At 37.6% G+C, this 24351-nt stretch overlaps 1 protein-coding gene and 1 long non-coding RNA gene across 4 annotated transcripts in view; one reads left to right on the forward strand and one right to left on the reverse strand.

Moving 5' to 3' along the window:
- Positions 1-24351, reverse strand: part of MIB1 (MIB E3 ubiquitin protein ligase 1) — a 116817-nt gene that overhangs the window by 15787 nt on the left and 76679 nt on the right. For both annotated transcript variants that reach the window (XM_054724200.1, XM_008160247.3), the window contains exons 13-17: positions 14619-14751; positions 11337-11423; positions 10238-10399; positions 8109-8290; positions 1598-1790 (exon numbers count right to left, since the gene is read on the reverse strand). In XM_054724200.1, the coding sequence (XP_054580175.1) occupies positions 1598-1790; positions 8109-8290; positions 10238-10399; positions 11337-11423; positions 14619-14751 (757 nt within the window). The remainder of the gene's footprint in view (positions 1-1597; positions 1791-8108; positions 8291-10237; positions 10400-11336; positions 11424-14618; positions 14752-24351) is intronic.
- LOC129150927 (uncharacterized) lies at positions 21797-24204 on the forward strand. Of its 2 annotated transcripts, none has more exons than XR_008557738.1 (3): positions 21797-22082; positions 22439-22613; positions 23985-24204. It is a non-coding gene; the product is annotated as an uncharacterized LOC129150927 (long non-coding RNA). The 2 variants fall into 2 exon arrangements; XR_008557739.1 differs by having other exon boundaries at positions 21797-21919.

The raw sequence follows: 24351 nt of genomic DNA on the forward strand, positions 1-24351 counted from the left end.
TCACAGTTTGCCAAGGGATTATAAATTTTTAGCAGGAAATTATCACATACATCTATATCTTGACTACAAAACAAGTCAATAAAGGTTTGTTGGAATAAGGCTTAATATAACATAAAGTCTCAAGCCCAAAAGCAGAATACACAGACAAATCTAAAAACAAGAGAATGGCTTGGGTTTTTATTCTTTCAGATTCTTTCCCAAACTGTTACTTTGTAAGCAGCTAACTAAAGTAAGTTATCAGTGCCAAGTAGAATAATCCATATTTATATGTTAACCAAAGTTGACAGATAATGTGCCAATACATATAAAAGTTGACATATAAAATGCCAATACAGTGCCCAGCATACAATCAGTGCTATTAGTTCATCCTCCTAACCTTTACCAATAGATAAAGCAGCTACACACACACTCCAGTATCTCCTATCCAAAAATAACTTCCTCATAGTTTTTCCTATGCCAAAATTTTACCAAAGATATAGGCATTTGGATCATAACAACAACAACAAAATCCAGTCTTAGAAGGTTCCATATGAAAATGTGAGAAGCACTGGTAAGGTAACATTTTTAAGTTACTGCCTGATAATTCATTAGGAGAATTAGTGCCAGCTCCTTTCTAATTAATTAATAAAGATTAATGAATAGATTAGAAAGCATCAAGAGAAAAATGAAAAGAACAAAAAACCAGAATGGAAAAAAAAGAATATAAACTTCATAAATGAAACCAAAGAAAACCAACATGTTTGGTTTAAGCTCCTTACCTTGAGAGGAATCATTTGTAAGAAACTTAAATCTCACTTTACACACACACACACACACACACACACACACACACACACACACACACACACGGAAAATCTAAAAAAGAAAATCATTTATTTCAGTAAACCAAAATGAGTAAGTCGGCACAGTGATGATAAAGCACCGAGTTTACCTGGGAAAAGAATGAAACCAGTAACCCAGAAAAGAATAATACCTCTCAAAAAGAAAAAGGAGTCTGACAAGATGAAAAGTTCTGAGTGGATACAGAATTTGGCCATCACTAATTACAGGATGATCAAACTTTATTTGCCTCCTTATAGGAAATGATACAAAACGAGCAGCATCATCTGTGACATTTTCTTGCAAAAAATGTTTAAGCAGATCCTAATCAAGCCATTAGACCTACCTTCCAGTTTACAGGAAATACAGAGGCTAGAGAAAAACAAACTAATGCCATGATCAATCAATCAAACAAATCCAGAATATGTGACAGTCTACAAAAAAAAATTTATAGTCTTTACAAAGATAAATACAAAACAGTTAATGTACTCAGAAAGGGAGCAATTTATAAGTAACTACAAAACAAACTGGAATCAAATATATCTTTAGGTTATAAGATGCTCTGAAAGCAAAATAGTAGATTATTTTTAATGACTATAGTTTACATATAAAGAAGGAATCTCGTAAGTGGTCTCAATAAATATATAATTATACATTCCTATATTTAGAACAGAACAAAATTAAACAGACACAAGGCATCTTATAACTTTATTTATCATTAATTGTAGTTTCAAAGATCTTCATAAAATTATAAAATACCATATTAAAAACATATTACCTTTGTCCTAGATTGAACTTGTTCTTTACAGATGAGGCATTTCTTGACTCGTGGAGAACATAAAGAACAGGTAGCAATATGTCCACATGGGCCAAAAAGAGTATCTCTCTTCATATCTGAGCACACCATACACTCCTCTAAGGTTTCAGAATCATTACTAATCATAGAAGGACTTCGAGAACCCACTTGACCACTAATAAAAGAAAATATTTCAAATCAAGTGTATCAGAATATTTATATTACAAATTCAATAGTTAAAATGTTTTTAAAAACATCTAGAGCATCATTAGTATATATAAAAATAGCTCCAGTTGTTAAAAAAAATTAAGCATCTGAATATAAAACACTGTATACTATATATTCCATTTATATACATCTCTGCATCTTCACCTATTTGTACTACCATTTGAAATACAAATTGAACAAGTTCTCACACATTGGAAAGGGGTGGATCCAAATCTTCTAATAAAGAAATAAAAAATACCAGTTAAAAATTTTGCGTAAACACAGAACTTGTTTTGTTTCACTCAGAACTTGTTTTGCTTATGTAGAACCAGCTGAGAAAGGTATAGGAATAAAAAACACATATAACTAGAGTCCATGTTAGTTATCCTAACTATAGACAGGAAGAAGTGAAGCATCTATAAAGTTCACAACTGACAAGGGCACTTGGAAAATATGTCACTGCAGCTGCTGTTCTGACATTTCTTTAATTGTATCCTTAGGGAGCAAAAATTCTATTATTATAGGAAGACAATGCAGCTATACATATAAAGATACAAGACACAGAAATACATATATATGACGAACTACAGTCTTCAGAAACTCATGAAATGCATCTGCACAACAGCGTGCACACACACACAGAAACACACAGACACACATACATATACAAAGCAGTTTCATCTTAGAGCTCAGTCTTAAACATATTACTACAGTAATTATAGTGCCTTGTATCTATATACTAGAGGCCCAGTGCATGAAATTTGTGCACGGGTAGGGTCCCTAGGCCTGGTGGAGATCAGGGCTGGCCAGGGCCTTCCTTCCCCGGCTGCTAGACACAGCCTTCCTTCATTTGACGCCACCCACTGATGGTCAGCACACATCATAGCAAGTAATCGAACTCCCAGTCTCCCGGTCAAACTCCCGAGGGAACAATTTGCATATTAGGCTTTTATATATACCGTACTTTCCGGCGTATAAGACGACTGGGCGTATAAGATTTTCCTGGGTTAAAAAGTCATTTTATACGCTGGAAAATACGGTATATTGGACTATATTGATGGGATTAGATATAATGGATTAGATATATTGGACTACCATATTTTCCGGCATATAAGACGACTTTTTAACCCAGGAAAATCTTATATGCCCAGTCGTCTTATACACCGGAAAATACGGTATATACTAGTGGCCTGGAAATACTTTAATATTTTAATATTGCTATTTGCCCTTTCTCTATAATAGAAGTGTCAGAGATTAAAGAAAATTAGTAAAATGTATGTGAAAATCTCCCTCCTGTCAGAGTCTGGGTCGCGCCAAGAGACCCAGAGTCAAGTCCCCGCCCACCCACACATGCCTTGAAATCACACCAGACCGAGACCTGGCCGGCCCTACCCACATTAGGCAAGACCTAGACCTGGCTGGTCCCACCCCCATCAAGCCCCGCTGGGCAGGGGGCGCGGCCTCAGGTCCCCCATCAAGCCCCGTTGGGTGGGGGGGCAGGGCACGGCCTCAGGTCACCTGGCCTGGCGCCAGGGCAAGGGGCACAGCCTCAAGTTCCCCCGTCAAGCCCTGCTGGGAGGGGGGCACGGCCTCAGGTCCCCCACCCCAGCCCAGCACCACGCAGCCTCAGGTCCCTGCTGATCGGTCATTATGGCGTCACAGTGTGACGACCATTTACATATTAGCCTTTTATTATTAGGATAGATATCTGTCATTATAGGTTAGTTTGTATTTAGAATTTCATATAAGTAAAACCATAAAATAGGTATAGTTTTTTATTTCACTTTTTTACTCAGCATAATTATTCTTTTAATTCATCCATGAAGATATATGCATTAATAGTTTATTCCTTTTTATGGCTGAGTAGTACTCTACTATATGAGCACACCATTAATTATTTGTCCTTTCCACTGCTGATGGATATTTAATTTTTTCCAGTTTTGAGTTATTACAAATATAGCTGTTATGAATATTCACATTCAAGTACCTAAATGTGACCATATACTTTCATTTATCTTGGATGGTCGGTGTAGGATTTGCTATTTAACCCTTTGCACTCGCTTGCTTTTTTCTCGATTCCTTTATTCTAATGCTAACCGTGTCGAGTCACACTCGACATCCGAGTGCAAAAGGTTAAGAGACAATTGAAATATTTTTCAAAATAAATTTGTCATTTTACATACCCACCAGCAGTTCATGAGTTTCAGTTCCCACACAAACACTCCAACATTCACTGTGCTCAGTCTTTTTTACTTTATTCATTAAAAAGGTATTTATTAGTGATTTTAGTTGTAATGTGTTATTTTCTCATGACTTATGAACATCTTTGCATGTACTAATTTGCTATGAGTTTTGTGTGTATGTGAAGTGCTTGATCAAATTTTTGTAGTTTTAGTTTTATTTCTTCTCATATTTGATATTGAGAGTTATTTATTTATATATTATGAATAAAAACTTTGTGTAATAAAGCTTTATATATTATGAATAAAAGTACTTTTTATATTATAAAAAAAAGTCAGGGGGAGAAACCAAGATGGCGGCATAAGGTAAACACCTAACTGTTGCCTACCACAACAATTTTGAAACTACAACTGGAAAACAGAGCGCACACTGTCCAGAACCACCAGAGAGCTGGCAGAGTGGAAATCCTACAACTAGAGAAAAACAGAGAGGGGGACGCTGAGCCTCAGGAGCTGTGGAGGTGCGGAGATCTGTGAGCGCGGAAAGGGCGGGCGGCTGAATACGCGGCAGGCTTGCTCACGGCGCCGGGAGAGGGAGGGCAGCAGACACTGCGTGGCTAGCTTTCGCGTTTGGGAGAAAAGCAGGGCCGCCCGACTGCACTGAGGTCCAGCTGCGGTCGGGGAGAAACTGGGCTGTTTGGCAGCGGACGAGGCTTGAGAGCGGCCTTATCTCAGAGGCGAGCAGCCATTAATTCGGGCATGGAGGAACCGGCCCTCTTAGGGCGGGGCGGACGGAAACCAAGTTTGTCTGCGCCACCCTGAGACTCCGCCCCATCCAAGCTGAGCACAGCCCTCCCAGTGACTGGATTTCTCATTCGGGAGAAAAACAAAACCCCAGCTGGGGAGAAACTGGTCTGTTAGGCAGCGGGAGAGGCTCGAAAGCTGCCTTCTCTCAGAGGCGCGCAGCCATTAATTCGGGCACAGAGAACCCGCCCCTCTTAGGGCGGAGCAGACGGGAAACCAAAGCTTGTCTGCGCCACCCTGAGACTCCGCCCCATCCAAGCTGAGCACAGAAGCTCTCCCAGCGGAGACACTGCTGATCCTCACAGCCAACTGGCTTGGAGATCAACTCCCGCCAGTGATACCAACAATCCCAACCACTCTGAACTCCAGTTTCTGGGGACACGCGGGGGACCCAGACGCCTACGAGAGGGACTCTCGGCCGGTCGGAGAGTGAGAGTGACTTTTCTGTCGGTGTGGACGACACCAGATTTCAACCACACTCATAAGGGACACATTCAAGAGGCAGACTCAGTGAGCACCAAAGCCCTACTGTGTCTCTAGCACAGCAATTCTTCCGTTATATAGACAGCAGGCCCTCACAGCCAATTGGCCTGGAGGTCAATTCCTCCCAGTGTACCAACAGCAATCAGGGCTTTTAACTACACCAAGACTTTCCACTCAGCCCACAAAGGGGAGTACCAAGAGCGACCACCTAGGGTGATTGGGGAAGCTGAGCTACCGGCCCCTATAGGTCACCGACCACACAAAGCCACTCCATCAACACAGGGAGGCAGCCAAAATGTGGAGACATCGGAGTATGTCACAAGTAGGAGAGATAGATGAAAGCAAACTAATGTATGACACAGTGTTCAGAACCATAGTTATAAGGTTACTCAAGAATCTTCTAAAAACCGCTGAGGAACTTGAAGAGACCTTCAAGGACCTAAATGAGAATACTAAAAAAATGGAAAAGGACCAGTCAGAAATTATGCATACACTGTCTGAAATAAAGAATATACAGAGTAGACCACCGCACCCGAAGAGTCAAACCAAAGAGCTGGAATATGAGGAAGAAAAAAACACCCAACCAGAGAGGCGGAAAGAAAGAAGAATCCAAAAGTGTGAGGATAGCATAAGGAGCCTCCAGGATGGCTTTAAGCGTACCAATATCCGAATTTTTGGGGTGCCAGAAGAGAGAGAGCAAGATACTGAAAACCTATTTGAAGAAATAATGACAGAAAACTTCCCCCACCTGGTGAAAGAAATGGACTTACAAGTTCAGGAAGCGCACAGAACCCCAAACAAGAGGAATCCAAAGAGGACCACACCAAGACACATCATAATTAAAATGCCAAGGGCAAAAGACAAAGAGAGAATCTTACAAGCAGCAAGAGAAAAACAGTTAATTACCTACAAGGGAGCACCCATACGACTGTCAGCTGATTTCTCAACAGAAACTATGCAGGCCAGACGGGAATGGCAAGAAATATTCAAAGTGATGAATAGCAAGAACCTACAACCAAGACTACTCTACCCAGCAAAGCTATCATTTAGAATTGAAGGGCAGATAAAGAGCTTCACAGATAAGAAAAAGCTAAAGGAGTTCATCACCACCAAACCAGTATTATATGAAATGCTGAAAGGTATTCTTTAAAAAGAGGAAAAAGAAGAAAAAAGTAAAGATAAAAATTATGAACAACAAACATCTATCAACAAGTGATTCTAAAAATCAAGTGAATTAAAAATCTGATGCATATAAGCCTATCCAACGGTTAAGTTCAACAGGGGATTGGGGCATGCGTGGGGAGAGGGGTGGGATGGGAATGGGGGGATAAGGACAAATATGTGACACCTTAATCAATAAAGAAATTTAAAAAAAAAATAAAATAAAATAAAAAAAAAATAAAAATCTGAGGAATAGAATAAACTGGTGAACATAATAGAATCAGAGGCATAGAATGGGAGTGAATTGATAATTCTCAGGGGGAAAGGGGTGTCTGTGTGGGGGGTTTGGGAAGAGACTGGACAAAAATCATACACCTATGGATAAGGACAACGGGGGGGAGGGAACCGGGTGATGGGGAGATATGGGGGGAAAAAAGGAGAAACAATTGTAATAATCTGAACAATAAAGATTTATTTAAAAAAAAAAAAAAGTCAGGTATTTTCTCCTAATATATAATTATCCCTTCAACCTCCTAAATGTCTTTGGAAAAGGAGACAGGCTTATTTTTGATGAAGTCAAATTTATTATTTTTAATGGATCATGCTTTTGGCCAATAATTTTATAACCCAAGATCACAGAAAAATTCTCTTCTAAGTCCCTCAGCCCAGCCTGCCCCCTCTCACAGTCCGGGAGCCCTCAGGGGATGTCCTATAATTTCAATAAGAAATTTAGTTGTATCATAGATAATTAAAATCACCAACACATTTTACTTTTAGAAAAGAAGGCAAGTGTGAAATTATCATTTTTAGAAAACAACTCCATCAGGAAGTGGTTCTTCATTTGTTTAATTTTTCAATTCTTCAATGATACTTACTGAGTGCCTATCAGGCACTGTGCAGGGTGCTAGATTATTAGAGTTTGTGTGAGATATATTCTGTTAGCAAGTAAACTGCATTTCTTTAGAAGAGTCTATTAAAATTTTAAATACACATAACGTTAATCACAGCAATTTCCCTAGTGAGAACTTCTCTTATAGACAAGTTTCTCGAACATACAGGAGTGCTGGAAGATCAGACTGGCTTAGAAAAGTTTCTTAGAACTTATTATTCATAAAGTATTATATTTAACCCTTTGCACTCGCTTGCTTTTTTCTCAATTCCTTTATTCTACTCGGGATTTAATTTTTTAAATACCCCAGATTTTACAAAGCGCGGCAGTAGAATAAAAAACTGGAGTTTCTTTTCATACAATTATTTATTTGGATTTTTTTATATTTCAAATTATTGATACATTCAAAGAGTATAAAAAGAGCTGCTACCGATGCTAACCGTGTCGAGTCACACTCGACATCCTAGTGAAAAAGGTTAATAATGTAGAGAATACCAGATGAAATAAGAGACATGCTCTCTATAGGAAATTTTTTAAGAAAGGGCCAACACAAAGATAGAGGAATAGCATGATGTATTATAGAATTGTACACCTGAAACCTACATAATTTTCTTAACCAATGTCACCCAATAAATTTAATAAAAAAAATAAAGGAAAAAAGACAGAGGAAGAGCAAAGACAAAGGCATTTTCTTCAAGTAGTCTGTAATGAAACTACATGATACCTTATGTATAAAATATTAAGTTTTATGATAATATATAATACAAACCTGACTTTTTCTTTATGACATTTTGCCAGTGCTTTGCAGAGACTTGGATCAGGACAGAGATCAAGTGGTGATTGACCCTTCTTATTTCGAATGCTAAGGTCAGCACCATTAGCGGCCAAGAAACAGGCAATAGATGCTGCACTCTTCTTCTCTGCCCCCTGGGTACCAAGTCCCATTATTAACTGAAATCAAATGAAAAAAAGAGTCATTATTTTCCCTTTAGGAATCTGTTATCAATTCCTACCACCAAATATAGGGTCGACAAAAGTAGGTTTACAGTTCTGAATATGTGAAACAGCTAATTCTTGCATTATTATTTATTATTACATTATTTACCTTAAAAACTACTGTAAACCTACTTATACATCACATATATAATGTGTATATAGAATATGTACGTGCATACATGTATGAATGTGTGTGTGTTACATATAAAAATGCATGTCTGGTAAGAATTTACAGGCCATATAAATATGGTGGACATTGATAAGCTGCAGCCCTAATATCCATTCCTCCTCCCCCTGTAGCCCCACTTTTCTCAGGCATATAGTTTGAGGATTGGTATACTCTCCACTTTAAAGGTGGACCATGATGGATCAAACCAGCCAGATATCAACCTGTCTGTGTGATTAGTTCAGGGATGACACATAACCCAAGTCAGATCATCTAACTATTGACTCAAACATCTTACCTAAAAACAGTCATAATAATTGTTAACATTTACCAAGTCTACAATGAACCAAGAATTATTTTAAGCACTTTCCATAAATTAACTAATTTAATCTTCATAACCTTATAGAGATAGTTATTCCCTTCCCCTCGTTTTAAAATGAGAAAAATGATGCACACAGCAGTTAGAGCAGCAATTCTTAAACACTTAGGTCACAGAACCCCTTTACATTCTTAAAAATGATTCTCAAATTCATATGGAAAGGTGAAGGACTTAGAATAGTCAAACAACTTTGGAAGAAAAAAGTTAGAGGACTTATACTATCTTATTTCAACATCCTATATAATAAAAGCCTAATATGCTAAGTGTCCGGTCATCCATTCAACCAATCAAAGTGTAATATGCTAATGATATACTAAGGCCACTCAACCGTTCACTATGACCACCAGGGGGCAGACAGTTGACTGGTAGAACAGTCGCTATGACGTGCACTGACCATCAAGGGGCAGATGCTCCGACTGGTAGGTTAGCTTGCTGCTGGGGTCCAGCTGATGGGACTGAGCGAGATGGGCTGGACATGCCCTGGAGCCCTACTGTGGTCCCTCTCCGGCTGGCCAACCTCCCGTGTCCCTCCCTGGCCCCGATCGTGCACCGGTGGGGTCCCTCGGCCTGGCCTGCACCTTCTTGCAATCCAGGACCCTTGGGGGATGTCAGAGAGCCAGTTTCAGTCCAATCCCACAGGCCAGGCCGAGGGACCCCACTGGTGCACGAATTCATGCACCAGGCCTCTAGTTTATTATAAAACTACAATAATCAGCTCGGCTGGCATGGCTCAGTGGTTGAGTATGAACCAGGAGGTCACAGGTTTGATTCCCAGTCTCGGCACATACCCGGGGTTGCGGGCTCAATCCCCAGTAGGGGGCATGTATGAGGCAGCTGATCCATGGTTCTCTCTCATCATGGATGTTTCTATCTCTCTTGCTCTCCCTTCCTCTCTGAAATCAATAAAAATATATTTGAAAAAACAAAAACAACAATTAAGACAGTGGGTTGGCATCACATAGCTAAAGACAATAGTTCTAAACATACTAGAATATCGGTCCAGAAAGACTTCACATACATGGTTAAAATTGATTTTGGATAAAGATACAACAGGTGATTCAGTATAAAAAGACAGTCTTTTCAACAAACAGTGCTGGAATAACTGGATATCCATAAGCCGGGAGAATCCAAAAGCATATCACTTATCTGATTAAAAAAACTTGCATTCAGATTACATAATAACTCTCAAAACTCAATAGTAAGAAAACAGCTCAACAAAATAATGAACAAATGGTATGAACAAACATTCATCAAACAGATGTGGGTGGCAAAAAAGCCAAAGAAAAGATGTTTGATATCAGTAGTCATTAGGGAAATGACTTCCAGTGGTACTGAATTAAAGATTATCTTTACTCACTGTGTTTTTGGATGGCTCCCAGGCAGCATCGACCTTCCCCACATCTTGCATATCCTGGAGCTGACGTAGCTGAGACAAGGTGTGATGCCTCAGAGCTTCATGCAAAGGAGTATCCCCATCCTTATCCTGAATATCTAATTTGGCACCTGCTCGGACCAAAAGCTAAAAGAGAAAGACATCTCATTTTGCTAAAGTATCCCCACCCACAAGAAATTACAATATATCTAAAGTAAGAGTGAGAGAGCCCAACTGGAGGGGCTGCCACTAGTAATTCTTACGTATTTGTTTGCTACTACTCTATAACCCTGCGGCTCCTTACAAATAGTGATAATTATGGGTATTGAATTAAAGAAAACAAAGAAGCTCTATCCACTGAGCCAAACCAGCTAGGGCTTGGCAAATTGTTATTATTTGTTTGTTTTTACTTTGTTTCATAAAGATCACTTACAATTTCATTCCAGAGCAGTGTTTCTCAAATTTGAACGTGTATCAGAATTACCTGGAAGGCTTATTAAATCAGATTGCTGCCAGTTCCCACCCCTGGAAGTTCTGATTTAGTTGGTATGAGGTGGGGCCTAAAAATTTGCTTTTCTACTAAGGTCACAGGTAACAACGCTGATGCTGCTGGTTCAGCCTCCACACTTTAAGAATCACTGCTCTACCAAAAAAATTTTTAAAAGATAATCTTTCAAATATTTTGTCTAGAATCACCAGGTTAATAAAATAAAAACATTTTATTTGGAATCAATGCAGCAAACATCCAGCCAAAGTTTTAAATTATAATTCAGTCTCAATTATATAAATTAAGAGGGGATGTACTTTTTAAAAACTAATTTATATGCTACTTTGAAATTCTTTGATTTAATATTCTTGGAATTCACAAATATGGCAACAAAATTACAAAAACTTTAAATATCAGAGTTTTAAGATATTCCCTACTATAAATTAAACTGATATAAAATAGTCTAAAATCATAATTTTTACATATAACTCTGCCTTCTGAGAAATCTAACAATGCGTTAAATTTCCAAAACATTCCAGAAATCCGTCTGGTTAAACTACAACTGCAAACTAAGATTCATGTTAGTAAACACTTTACCCTAACAATCTGGGTGTGCTGTCGTTCAACAGCAAGATGGAGGGCCGTTTGTTGGTTCACATTCTGGATATCCAGGTTTGCATTACCCTGAAAAACAACCAAGTTTTTATAGTTAAAATTTGACAACACTGGGACTGAAAAACAATGGGAAAATATCTTTGTGTGAGGATTAACAGGAGAAAAAAAAAAGTAACATGCAAAACTGCCTCGCAACAATGTCTGGCATAATAAAAAATAGGAAATTTAAAAAAAGGGCTACAGGTTCAAAAGATTAAACTTTATCATCCTGTTTGTATTAGAACCATTCATGCTACAACTCTGATATCCAACTGTGCCCTTGCTTGAAGCATCAAGTACAGCTGAAACTCCAGTAATGCTATGACATTTTCTGAAAGATGGAATTTCTGGTTTGTTTTTATTATTTACTAGAGGCCCAGTGCACAAATTCAACAACTGGGGCCGATCAGGAGGGCTGGCCTGCTGGGGGGAGGGACTGCAGGAGGTTGGCCTCAGCAGCAAGCTAACCAATGGCCGATTCTGTGAGGAATCGGGCTCCCTCCTCCCTCCTGTCTAGGTCCGGGGTGAGAGTGAAACAGATTTGGGGCTGTCAGAGCCCAGCAGCAAGGTCTGGGTCAGTGCGCGTCGTAGCTACTGGCCAGTCGTCTGGTCGTTCCAGTCGTTCGGTCATAAAGGTCGCTTAGACTTTTATATATAGAGATGTTTTTTGAGTGAAATCCTGAGGTACCTAATCTCAGCAGTTTTCTTATCATGTCTATCCTATCTAATAAAAGAGTGATATGCAAATTGACCATCACTCCAACACACAAGATGGCTGCCCCCATGTGGACACAAGATGGCCACCACAAGATGGCCAGCAGGGAAAGGCAGTTGGGAGGGACCAGGCCTGCAAGGGAGGGCAGTTGGGGGCGATCAAGCCTGCAGGGGAGGGCAGTTAGGGGTGACCAGGCCGGCAGAGGAGGAAAGTTGGGGGTGACCAGGCCTGCAGGGAAGGGCAGTTGGGGGGGACCCAGGCCTGCAGGGAAGAGCAGTTGGGGGGTTCCAGGCCTGCAGGGGAGGGCAGTTAGGGGTGACCAGGCCTACAGGAGAGGGCAGTTAGGGGCAAACAGGCTGGCAGGGGAGCAGTTAGGCATCAATCAGGCTGGCAGGGAAATGGTTAGGGGGTGATCAGGCTGGCAGGCAGAAGCGGTTAGGGGCAATCAGGAAGGCAGGCAGATGAGCAGTTGGGAGCCAGCAGTCCTGGATTGTGAGAGGGATGTCTGACTGCCCGTTTAGGCCTGATCCAGGATTGGGCCTAAACAGGCAGTCGGACATCCCTCGAGGGGTCCCAGATTGGAGAGGGTGCAGGCTGGGCTGAGGGACCGCCCCCCCCCCCCCCCGTGCACGAATTTCGTGCACCGGGCCTCTAGTTCTTATATAATGAAGTGAGGAATTTCCTTTTCAAGTTTCCTGAACTTTTCCATCATTTAGATTTTCCAAAGTAGTAAGTATGCACTGTATGGATGTACCATAATTTGTTTATCTTGGCACCAGCTGATGAACACTTGGCTTGCTTCCACTTTGAAACTATTATAAATAAAGCTGCTACAAATATTTGTGTGGAAATGTGTCCTTAGTTCTCTTGGATACATACCCCGAAGTGAAATTGCTAGTTGTATAGTGAAATATGTTTAACCTTATAAGAAACTGCCAAACTGTTTTTTAAAATGGCAGCTTTGAAAAAACACCAGCAATGTTTGTCTATTCTACTTGTGCCAACTCCTAATCAACACTTGGCTTTTCTGGCCTTTTTAATTTTAGTCATTGTAGTTGATAATTAGTAATATCTCAATGTGATTATAATTTATTTCCCTAATGACCAATGGTAATTTAAGCAATTTCACAGGATATATGATCAATATACAAAAAATAATTATATTTCTATACACTAACAATATACAAAATTGAAGTTTTAAAACAATGTAATTTACGCCCAGCCAGTGTGGCTCAGTGGTTGAACACTGACCCATGAACCAGGAGGTCACAGTTCAATTCCCGGTCAGGGCACATGCCTAGGTTGCGGGCTCAATCCCCAGTTGGGGGTGTATAGGAGGCAGCCGATCAATGATTCTCTCTCATCATTAATGTTTCTATTCCTCTCATTTCCTCTTTCTGAAATCAATAAAAACATATGTATGAGAGCAATCAAACTCCCAGAAAGACTTTTTAAGAGAAACTAATAATCTGATTCTAAAATACATATGGACATTCAAAAGATTCAGAATATTAAAGCAATTCTGAGAAAGAAGAACAAAGTTGGAGGACTTACTCTAACTGATTTTAAGTCTTACTATAAAGCAACAATAACAAAGACAGTGTGTTATTGGCTTATGGTCTGCCATTTGGATTAGGATAAAAAAGAACATATTATAATTAACAATACTTTTAAAAGAATTAATTTTAATAATAAAGGCTTAAAATGGCAGGGGAAAAGTAGTTTAACTTTTGAACTATTTCTTTATCTAAACTTGTATAATTTATCTAAACTTGTGTAGTTTATGGAGGATCTACCTTATAATCTAGGATTTAATTGCACATAATGTACTATCTCCTAAATTTTTCTGCTGTTGCATCTTCTTAACTTGACTCCTTAAAGTCAGGGATCACAGATAATTTTTTAATAACTTCAGTGCTTCTATATGGCATATACTTGATTGAAGCATTTTTAATATTTTGCTGAATATACTAAAACATCATAAACTATAATAAATAGGTCCCAAAAAAATTCAGTCATAAAAAGTTAAGTTGTCTTATTTTGGAAATGAATGAAATGACTAAGGTGAGTGTGTGCTGCTATCCAGCCACACATTCCACAGGTCCAGCAGCAATCATGAATTGAATCCCCAGATCCTGGCTACAGCCTGGTGTCACCTGCTGGCAACTGGCCACATCAGCTTAGATATCAATATGATGGTTCTTGGTCCTGTGGCTAAATGACACTTCCACAACAGTGGCAGTGGTTCTGGAAAATCCCTTGTAGTTTTGCTCATTTCATTGGACCAATCCAGGAAGACTGTGCAGAGGGAACACTGGGGACTGAGGGACACACAAACACACCCTTGCCTCCCTTTAATAATCAGTGTTAGAAGACTAATGTGTACTATTTCTGAATGTGCATCATCATGGGATTTTACTGTAGCATACTAATAGGTAGCTGATGAACTAATAAATAAATGAATGGCAATGGTCTAAAATTGTTAAAAATTATTGAATTGCTTTTCTTACCTGATGTACCAACAATTCAGCCACTTCCACGTGATTATTAAGAGCAGCCAGATGCAAGGCAGTATAACCATCGTCTTTCTTCTCATCCACAATCCATGGTCTTGGTAATTTAGATAGTAAAACACGCATTGCACTGAAAGTCAAAATTATGCTATTTTTATATTTGCTATTTAATATACTAAATAGCAAATTTGATATTTAATTAAATAGTTGTTTTTGAAAAAATATTTTAAAAACCTTTTAAGTCAAATGAAAATATTCCTCTTTAAATATTATGCACAAAGACAAAAAAATTTCAATTTTTCTAAAACTCAAATGTACAGCATTTTAATATTTTAAGAAGTAAACAAACTGTTACTAACTAGAGAACAGAATCAAAATAGAATGGGAGTGCCACAGAGAAGAACCATGAGAGACTAAAAATACCGAAGGGTTAAAAAATATACCCTAATAAGGATAACAATTTTGATTTGTGGAATCTCTTAGGTTCAATTTGAACAGTATATATTAGTGGAAGAGTTAATAAAAAACAACCAAGTAACAAAAGTACCAGTGCAGAAAAAGTAGTAATAATAATTGAAACAAATTTTATGTAGCTTGAAGATTAACATGAACTCTGCAGAGAGAGTTAAAAATCTGTCATTTAGTAATGCTAAAACCAGCTGATGTCAAAACACATAAAATGGGTCCTTATAATCTAATATTTGAAATTTAAGAATCAGAAACAAAGTATTTCCAAAATAAAAAAGGCAGTTATCCTAAAGAGCACCTAAGATCTATATGTATAAAAGGCTAATATGCAGTGTCCCCTCAGAAGTTCCATGGGAAGAGCAGGAGTTCGATCACTCACTATGACATGTGCTGACCACCAGGGGGCGGCACAGAACAAAGGAAGGCCCAGCTGGCAACCAGCAGCTGGGGAAGGAAGGCTCCAGCCAGCAGCCAGAAGGAAGGCCCCAGTCAGCAGCCAAAAAGCCCCGATCAGCCCTGATCACCGGCCAGGCCTAGGGACCCTACCCATGCAAGAAATTCATGCACCGGGTATCTAGTTAAACCATAAAAGAGCCAGAAAGCTAATTATCAAGAAATGATGCTTCTTAGAAAAAAATCAGCTCATCCCCCCCTCCCCCAAAGAAAAGTAAAATTAGAAGCAACTTTTCTTGCCACATACATCAGTAACTTTTCTTAACAGGAATGTTTTATGTGGAAAATTCATAATATAATTTAAGGGGAAATTATACATATTTATAACATATTTATCCAGTAATTGTTCTTAACATATTTATCCAGTAATTGTTCTTTAATCTATATTGCTTTTTTTTTTTTCAATTTTACATTCTATTTTTAATTGAATTTATTAGGGTGACTGGTTCACAACACCATACAGGTTTCAATTTTACAACTAAATAAAACATCATCTGAACACTGCATCGTGCACCAGTAAAGTCTGTTTTTGTCCCCATTTTCCCCTCCTTTGCCCAACTCCACCTAGCCCCGACCCTGTTTTTCCTCTATCACCACATTGTTGTCTGCGTCTATGTGCTATAAATGTATGCTTTTTTTGCTTAATCCCTTCATCTTCTTTCATCAGTCCCCGTCAGTCTGTTCTCTGTATCCATGAGTCTGTCTCCACTTTAGTTGTTAGTTTATTTTGTTCATTAGATTCTACATGTAAGTGATATTTGTCTTTCTCTGATAAGCTTATTTCACTTAACATAATGATCTCCAAGTTCATCCATGCTGTCACAAAAGGTAAGATTTCTAGGTTTGGTGTGATTTTTTTTACGGCCAGTAATATTCCATTGTGTATAAATGTACCACAGCTTTTTTATCCACACATCTACTAATGAGCACTTGGGCTGTTTTCAGATCTTGGCTATTTGGAAAAAAATTTCCCTTAACATATTTATCCACTAATTGTTCTTTTTAAAGACTATAACCTAAGATAACTGCTCCACAGATTAAAAAAGGCAGTAAACACAGGAAATAAAAGCTTTTAAAATTGTTCCAATAGAGTATAAAAGGTAAAGAAGTAATAGTAAGATACATATTACCTAAGATGATATCTTATATAATAAAAGCCTAATATGCTAAGTGTTCGGTCGGCCATTCAACCAATCAAAGCGTAATATGCTAATGATATGTTAAGGCCGCTCAACCACTCACTATGACGTGCACTGACCACCAGGGGGCAGATGCTATGACCGGTAGGTTAGCTTGCTGCTGGGGTCTAGCTGATTGGGACTGAGCGAGATGGGCCGGACACACCCTGGAGCCCTCCCGCGGTCCCTCCCTGGCTGGCCAACCTCCAGCGTCCCTCCCCGGCCAGGATCATGCACCAGTGGGGTCCCTCTGCCTGGCCTGCACCCTCTCACAATCCGGGACCCCTCGGGGGATGTCGGAGAGCCGGTTTCGACCTGATCCCGCAGGCCAGGCAAGGGACCCCACTGGTGCACGAACTCATGCACGAGGCCTCTAGTATGTGAGATAAAAATTTGAAATAGAGTAATGTCAGAAACGTATAGAGAAAGAGTCTGAAGGTGTAGAATATGTGTAAATGAAACTGTAAGTCTCTAAAATAATGAGATTAAGGCCTAATATGAGCCAGAACATATTTCCTTAATGGCAGTGGTTTATGAATCCCACAGAGCAAGTCCAAGAAGTCTGAGAACAGGTTTTGGAGGAACCAAGAACCTCAAAAATTGTACCCCAATTTGAAAATTTATAGCTTTTCTCAGATTTTAAACAGTGATGATCCAAAGTATAATGAGACTCACAGCTTAAAGACACCCTTCAGTAGCTGTGCTGAAGTTAGAATCACTGTTTAGGCGTGACAGACTTCTTTGGAAATCTATGGAAAGCTTTGGACTCTCCTGCTCTGAGAAATTCCCATAAAAATCTTAACCTATAATTTTGAGTCTACAAACCCCTAAATCACATTCATGAACCTCATAAAGGCTAAGGTTTCCTACTTTAGTTTGCTTTCAATAATTAAAAAGATTCTAATCCTCCTCATTCAGTGGATTCAAACAAAATACTAGATATTCTGTAGACTTTGACTCAGATTCTTAATGGGGAAAAATATTAGTATAACATCATACTACTGAATGTTCAGATTTGGATAATCATGATACTAATGCCATACATTGTCTGTTACACTACGCATTTGGCTATGTGAGAAACAGAATTTATAGAAGTTTTATGATTCTTGGACAATTTTAAAGATGCAAGTATTAAATCATGTGAAAAAAAGCTTTATTAAAAATAAAATGTATTAAAAATAATGTAAATACATTTCATTAAAAGAAAACAGTGATATAAATTAATAAATTATAGGATAAGTTACTTGGTGGGGGGAACAAAGAGATGAAGAGAAATAAAAGCAAAAGACAGTTCTTCTTCATTATAAGCTTTGTGGTAGTATTGACTTAAATATGTATGTATATTAGTTTGATGCAAAAATTTTTTAAGTTAAAACACTAAGATAATATTTAGGCTTACTACCTTAAAAATCTTAATTTGCAACTTTACCGTGGTAGGCAAGATATATGAATGTTACAAGTTTTAAATTATAAAGTGTGGTTCATATTAATTCCATCAAGTTTTTATTAAGTCACATTATTAAACATTCTCTATATTCCTGAGAAGTTGGTTCTTATGGAATCATGTTTCCCACCATCTCCCATTCTACTAGTAGTTTCAGAAGTACATTACCATATTACACTGCCAATAGCTCAAAGGAAGAAAAACAAAAAAGGAGTGACTTCTCTTCTGAATATAAGGTGTCTGCTGAGATGGAGCTGAAGATGTTCACTTCAGCTCCTTAGTTATTTAAGAGGAGATTGGTGTTATGCTGCAAGCACTGAGGCCCATAGAGTTGCTGGGATGGGAGTGGTACCGGTTCAATAAATCAATTAATTTTATTAAGCTAATAGACTTGCACTTGCGGGGCATATAGTATATGAAATATTGAAATATTTTCCTTAATGCTCAAGCACTCTTTTGTATTTCTCAATCTGGTTGTTTTCCAAGAAGTTAAGGACAAGGATGGTTTAAAGATAACATCTTACTACCAGTTAAGCAGGCATTTGTGAATACTGCCAAAGAAGCATTAAGTTCCGGAACAACTAATAGTGGAGCCTAGCATAATCCCTGGCACATGGTAATACTCAAACGTCTGCTGAATGATGAACAAATGAGTTCTGAGAAGCAGAGGGGACAAGCAGCTGTCTGCAGTGGTATGTGATAGTCAAATGGCTCTGAGTCATTTTTAGGGCCTGCCATGCTTTGCAATCTATCTTCAGAGATAGGCAACATTTTTCCAAACAAACCATAGTTAAACTGTGAAGGCCTTACATATTAGTATTACTTAATATAAAAAGACTTAGAATAGCACTGTAGCCCATATTAAGTGTTCAATAAATGCTTGCTAAGTTATTATTGCTAATAAATAATCCCTCAAATAATAGTTAAAGCATGTTAGTCCAGAATCCATAAAGGAACTTATTGAGAAAGCTGATCAATACCAAGAAGTTCTTTTGGGCATGCTAAAAGCAGGTTAGTATGTAATAATCTGAACACATTTTTGTCCAATACGTTACCCTTCTCTGAATGGACACAGACAAGTCTAGAAGGGTATATACCAAAATGCTATCCATAGTAATCACTTTAAATAAATATGAATGGTTTTTGTTAGGTTAGACAGGTGAAAGAACTAGAGAATAGTTGTTACTTAAATGTTTTTTAAATTCTGTTTTTGATGTGTTTTTCCTACAACTCTTTTTGACAGATACTATAATTTAAAGGTTCATTATTTTAGCTTAAATTCATTAATTAGGAATTTGGTAGTGTGGAATTTAGTTCAAAATGAGAAAGATATACAATGACAATACAGGCAGCAGAAGAGGTAAGTTCTTGATCATTCTTAAAGACACTAAAATGATCTCTTACATGACTAGTGAGTCCTTATTTCTCCTTCTTTCTTTTTTTTGTTTTGTTTTGTTTGTTAATCCTCACCCGAGGATATTTTTCCATTGATTTTTAGGGAGCGTGGAAGAGAGAGGAAAAGACAGAGAGAATCATCAATGTGAGAGAAACACATTGGTTGCCTCCGGGGGAGGAGCTTGCAACTAAGGTATGTGCCCTTGACCGGAATCAAATCCGGGACCCTTTGGTCCATAGGCTGTCACTCTATCCACTGAACCAAACCAGCTTGGGCTTATTTCTCCTTCCTTGCGATAAGCAAGGAACCCCATTTTACTTATCTTTATATCTCTTTTGAACATGTAGGATAAGGAGCTCACAGTTTTGTTGAATGGAACAAATAGTCAAGTAAACAATCATCTTTCTGAATATACTGAAGGAAGGATATTAGCAACATTATATTTTTGGTGTATGTTCCACTCCCAAAAAGTATAATTCCTAACTGATTTCATTATTACAATATAGAGCAGCAGCAAAGAACAGTGGTTAAGAGCTTTGGGAGTCTGTAGCCAAACTATCTGGGTTCAAATTATAGCTGTAGCAAACTGAACATCTGGTGACTTGAGCAGATTACTTAACCTCTATGCCTCAATTTCCTCATCTATAAAATGTGAGAATCACAAATCCTATCTCATAGGGTTGTTATGGAAATTAAAAAAGGGCTTTGAAAAATTCCTTACACTTAATACATTATATGTGCTTGCTGAAAAAAGGGGGGGAGCGGGACTTTCACTGCTACAAAATGGTTAAAAAATCTAGGATAATGTAGAAACCTGAAAATTAACCCATCTTACACTCTGAGACATGTGTCACCTTCTCACTCACAGTATGTGTAAAATTATTTCAATAACTATGAAAGCTGGCTCTTTAAATTTACCAAATATCTACATAAGCTTGACTGCTATGGTAGTAAATGTTAAAGACAAAAACAGTGTCAAGGACAAACTTCCCTTGTAAGAGAATGAACTTAGAAAACTGATAATGGTTTTTCTTGATTCTAAACTGAATCAATACTTAAAGTAAGAACAAGGCATAGTTGGTTTCTCTTGGACATTTTTAGGTTTATAAGATCTTAAATTTTATCTCCATAGGTCTGTTGGATTTGATGTTCTAATATTTTTTCTCCTTAGTTAAAAAAATAAATTTCGATGTTAAAATTTATTGTGAATAAGCTATTAAAATTTATAGCAAAAGTATTTTTCCTTTGAGACATACGCTATGTGCCAAAGTTATATATAGGTTAATGACTATTTTAGTCTGTAATAAAATGTGAAATGATCATGCCTAATGCTATTGCACAAAATTAAAGAAAAATGGTGATGCATAAGAGAGAAAAACACCACTTCACATTTGAAAATGAAATAGAATTTAATTAATAACAAAATGCATGTTAATAGTTATATATGTATATATGGTTTCAATACAGAAGTACACAATTACTCAAAAGCATCCCTGACCCTGTTTTACACATAAGCACTACAAAAATAAATAAATAAAAATTGACACAGAATTAAAAGTTTTAAGTAGCACTTCCAAAATTTCATTTACACACTACTCCCTTCTTCCTTAATGATCTTTCTCCACCTTCAATATACAGGTTCTACTTACCATTTCTACACATTTTCCATTCAAATATTATTCATTAAATTTAAAGAGCATGTATAGCAAAAACTAGCTCTAAAGATAACACTACGAAATCCCTTCAGGCCTCTAAGTATGCAAAATATCATTATGCATAATATTTTTAACCAACAAAAATTCAGGTTATGAAATATAATTTGAGAGCACAGATATTCTATTTATCCTAAAGACTGTCTTGCTTCTAGCTAGGGTAATATTTTTCCTCTCTCCTATTTTCTCTGCAGTGCTTCTAAGTATAGTGACAGCCGCATCAGGCTTTCCCAGTCTCAGCGCAAGCTCAGTGAAAATCTGGGAAATGTAAGTGGAAACATGAGAGACCGCTTTATTTGGCAGTGCTTAAGAAAAAAAAAAAAGGCAGGACAAATGGCAAAGCAGTGTTTGGACCGCAGGATGAACAATCAATAGGCAGAAAGCAAGATAGAGGCTTCCTCAGCTTTTGGATCGACAATCGACAGCTGGGAGACTATTTTTTGCTATGGTTGACTAAATATGGTCAGGGAAGAGAGAGGCACAAGAGAGCCTGTTTGCCTGGGAGTGCATGTTTCAAATGCTTAGCTGCCTATAAAGCTGTAACAGTTTAGCCTGTAGCCACTGAGGGAAGAATTTAAGTTAACCTCTGTAGTGACCATGTGGAAATCCTGACCTTGCTTGCAGACTTGACCTCTGGATATGACAAGGTAGCTTCAATACAGATTTACCATTTACTCCTGGAAATGAAACACCAAAAAAAAAAAAAAAAAAAAAAATCTCATAGCAAGAAAGATGCAGAATTATTTCCTAAGAAGTCAGAAGAACCCAGTGTATTCTGATGGGCAAAGGAAAATAGTATGGATGTTTATGGTTAGTTGGGAGAGTGAGGTGTGTTTTGTTTTTTTGGCTTTCCGGCTGTTTTAGATTATAAAATTAACTTGCTCTGCAACTTTTCCCCCTCTTCCGAAGCATTTCATCTAAGAAATAAGAGAGGTTCAGTATCTTGGACGTTGTAGCAACCTTCCTTGCTTGCTTAACTTTCTGTACAACAGATACAAGCTACTCATATCTATGCAATACTGGTAATATAACATTCTAAATCAAACAGCCAGTGTTGATTAATTTTTTCTGTGGTTTATTTCTTTTTAAGGGAAAAGGAAGGAAGAGGGGAAAGATGGCTGATTTATTTTTGTTTGTTCAATTGTTTTTCAAATTTATCTTAAAAGGTGAGATTCTGTGTTCACTGATACTTCCCTCTGACTTCACCGACTCATGAAAAGAAGTGCTGAATCAGCGGATAGAGTGAAGGAACAATCAAGATGAGATGGCTGCTGCTGATGTGACTCTCTAGGTCATTATCTTTCTTCCTGCTGCAAATGCTGCATGACACTAAGCTCACAGGTAACAGAGCACCACAAAGCCTGTACTTTTAAGGATGCTTATTTATGACTTTCTGCATGCTTACCTATTACTGACTCAATATATGTTTTTATTGTTAAGTTAAATTCTATCTGGGCAAAGCCTAATTTCACAGTTCAACTAGAGAGCTTATGTAGTGTAAAAAGGAATGCTGTTCATATATCATGGCAGGTAACTCTTTATCTCAAAAATGTACAAATCCATTACTGTCATTTATATTATTAAAGATTTAGTCTTTTATTGTTTCAGATTACATGATTTTTGCATCCCTAGTAAATTACACCCTGCTCCCAAAGTATGCTAAATTTTAAAAACTATTAATTATTTAAAGATTTAGTCAAGAAAGAAACTTGGCAGATTACAGAACACTTTTTAAAATATACTCTAAGTTGGCCACAAAAATAAATCAGAATGTGTATGGTGAAATTCTAATGCTGCAATGCTGAAACTGCTGTAGTACTGCCCTATCTCCTGCTACATTCTAATTTGCTCTCTATGAGCTGCACTAGCTTTTTATCACAGGCTGCAGAAATTCTTTCCCTGCCTTTTTACCCCTCCTTTCCCAAATCTGAAAATTCCTTACAGTCTTCTTTTAAATTAACTGTTTACTACCACAATAATTAAAGGCAACTATTATATCTTTTAATGATGAGTGATCAAGCTAAAACCCAGTGCTAATACCTTTCAGTTCTTTTAAGTAATACTTTGAACAAGGTAACTGTTCTGACAGTTGTCCTTTATATTAAAAAAAAGAAAGAAATGAGGTAAACTCACCAAAATTAAGTATTTATATACTTCTGTTTGAACTGTATTAAACCCAAAATGTAAAATGTAAAATTCAGATTAGTAGCTAATGAAGACAAAGGAACGACAAAGAGGTTTTCAATTGATCATGAGTTCTTATCTGTAACCTTAAAAAAAAAACCTAACAAAAAATTCATCATCTTTAAAAATTCTGTTTAGCCTTGGCCAGTGTGGCTCAATTGGATGGAGCATCATTCCATACACCAAAAGGTGGCAGGTTTGATTCCTGATCATTGCACATATCTAGGTTGCGGGTTCAATCCCTGATCGGGGCACCTATGGTAGGCAACTGATGTTTCTCTCTTTTTCTCTGTCTCTCCCTCTCCCTTCCTCACCCTCTCTAAAAATTCAATTTAAAAATTTTTATAAAATAAATAAAAATAGAAAAATTCAGTTTGCTCTAAAAAAAATCTGGTTTTTCTCATTGTCATTTCAACTTTAGGGTGAATATCAGAAGAAATACTAATTGGTTGATAGGTTAAGTTTTTATTAAGATAACTAGTCTATAAAAAAAGAATCTGTACCAAATTAATTACTATCTACTTGTAGGATCTAGAAGCACACTACAAAATAAGAAGAATTTCACTCTGAAGACTCTGAAGAAATACTAGGCTGATTGTATAAATTTCTGAAACACACTCTGTAAAAACTCCACTGGTTCTATAAAGCTATTGCAAAAAGGACCAAACCAGGATAAAGTACAACAGATAACTGGTCAATGTTTAGAAGTGTATGTCCACCAACAAGGAACCATAAATGGCCTTAATGCAATGCTTCAGGTAAATTTTTTTATGAAGTTTAGTCTTTGATTGTCTCTACAAATGATCTACCATTGTTCTACATCAGTAAGCTGAATGTTTTACTAACAAACGGGAAAATAAAACAATTCATGTTTTTACAGCTAACAACTTCGTAA

This window comes from Eptesicus fuscus, chromosome 12 (genome assembly GCF_027574615.1).
Source record: "Eptesicus fuscus isolate TK198812 chromosome 12, DD_ASM_mEF_20220401, whole genome shotgun sequence".
Classification (NCBI taxonomy): Eukaryota; Metazoa; Chordata; class Mammalia; order Chiroptera; family Vespertilionidae; genus Eptesicus; species Eptesicus fuscus.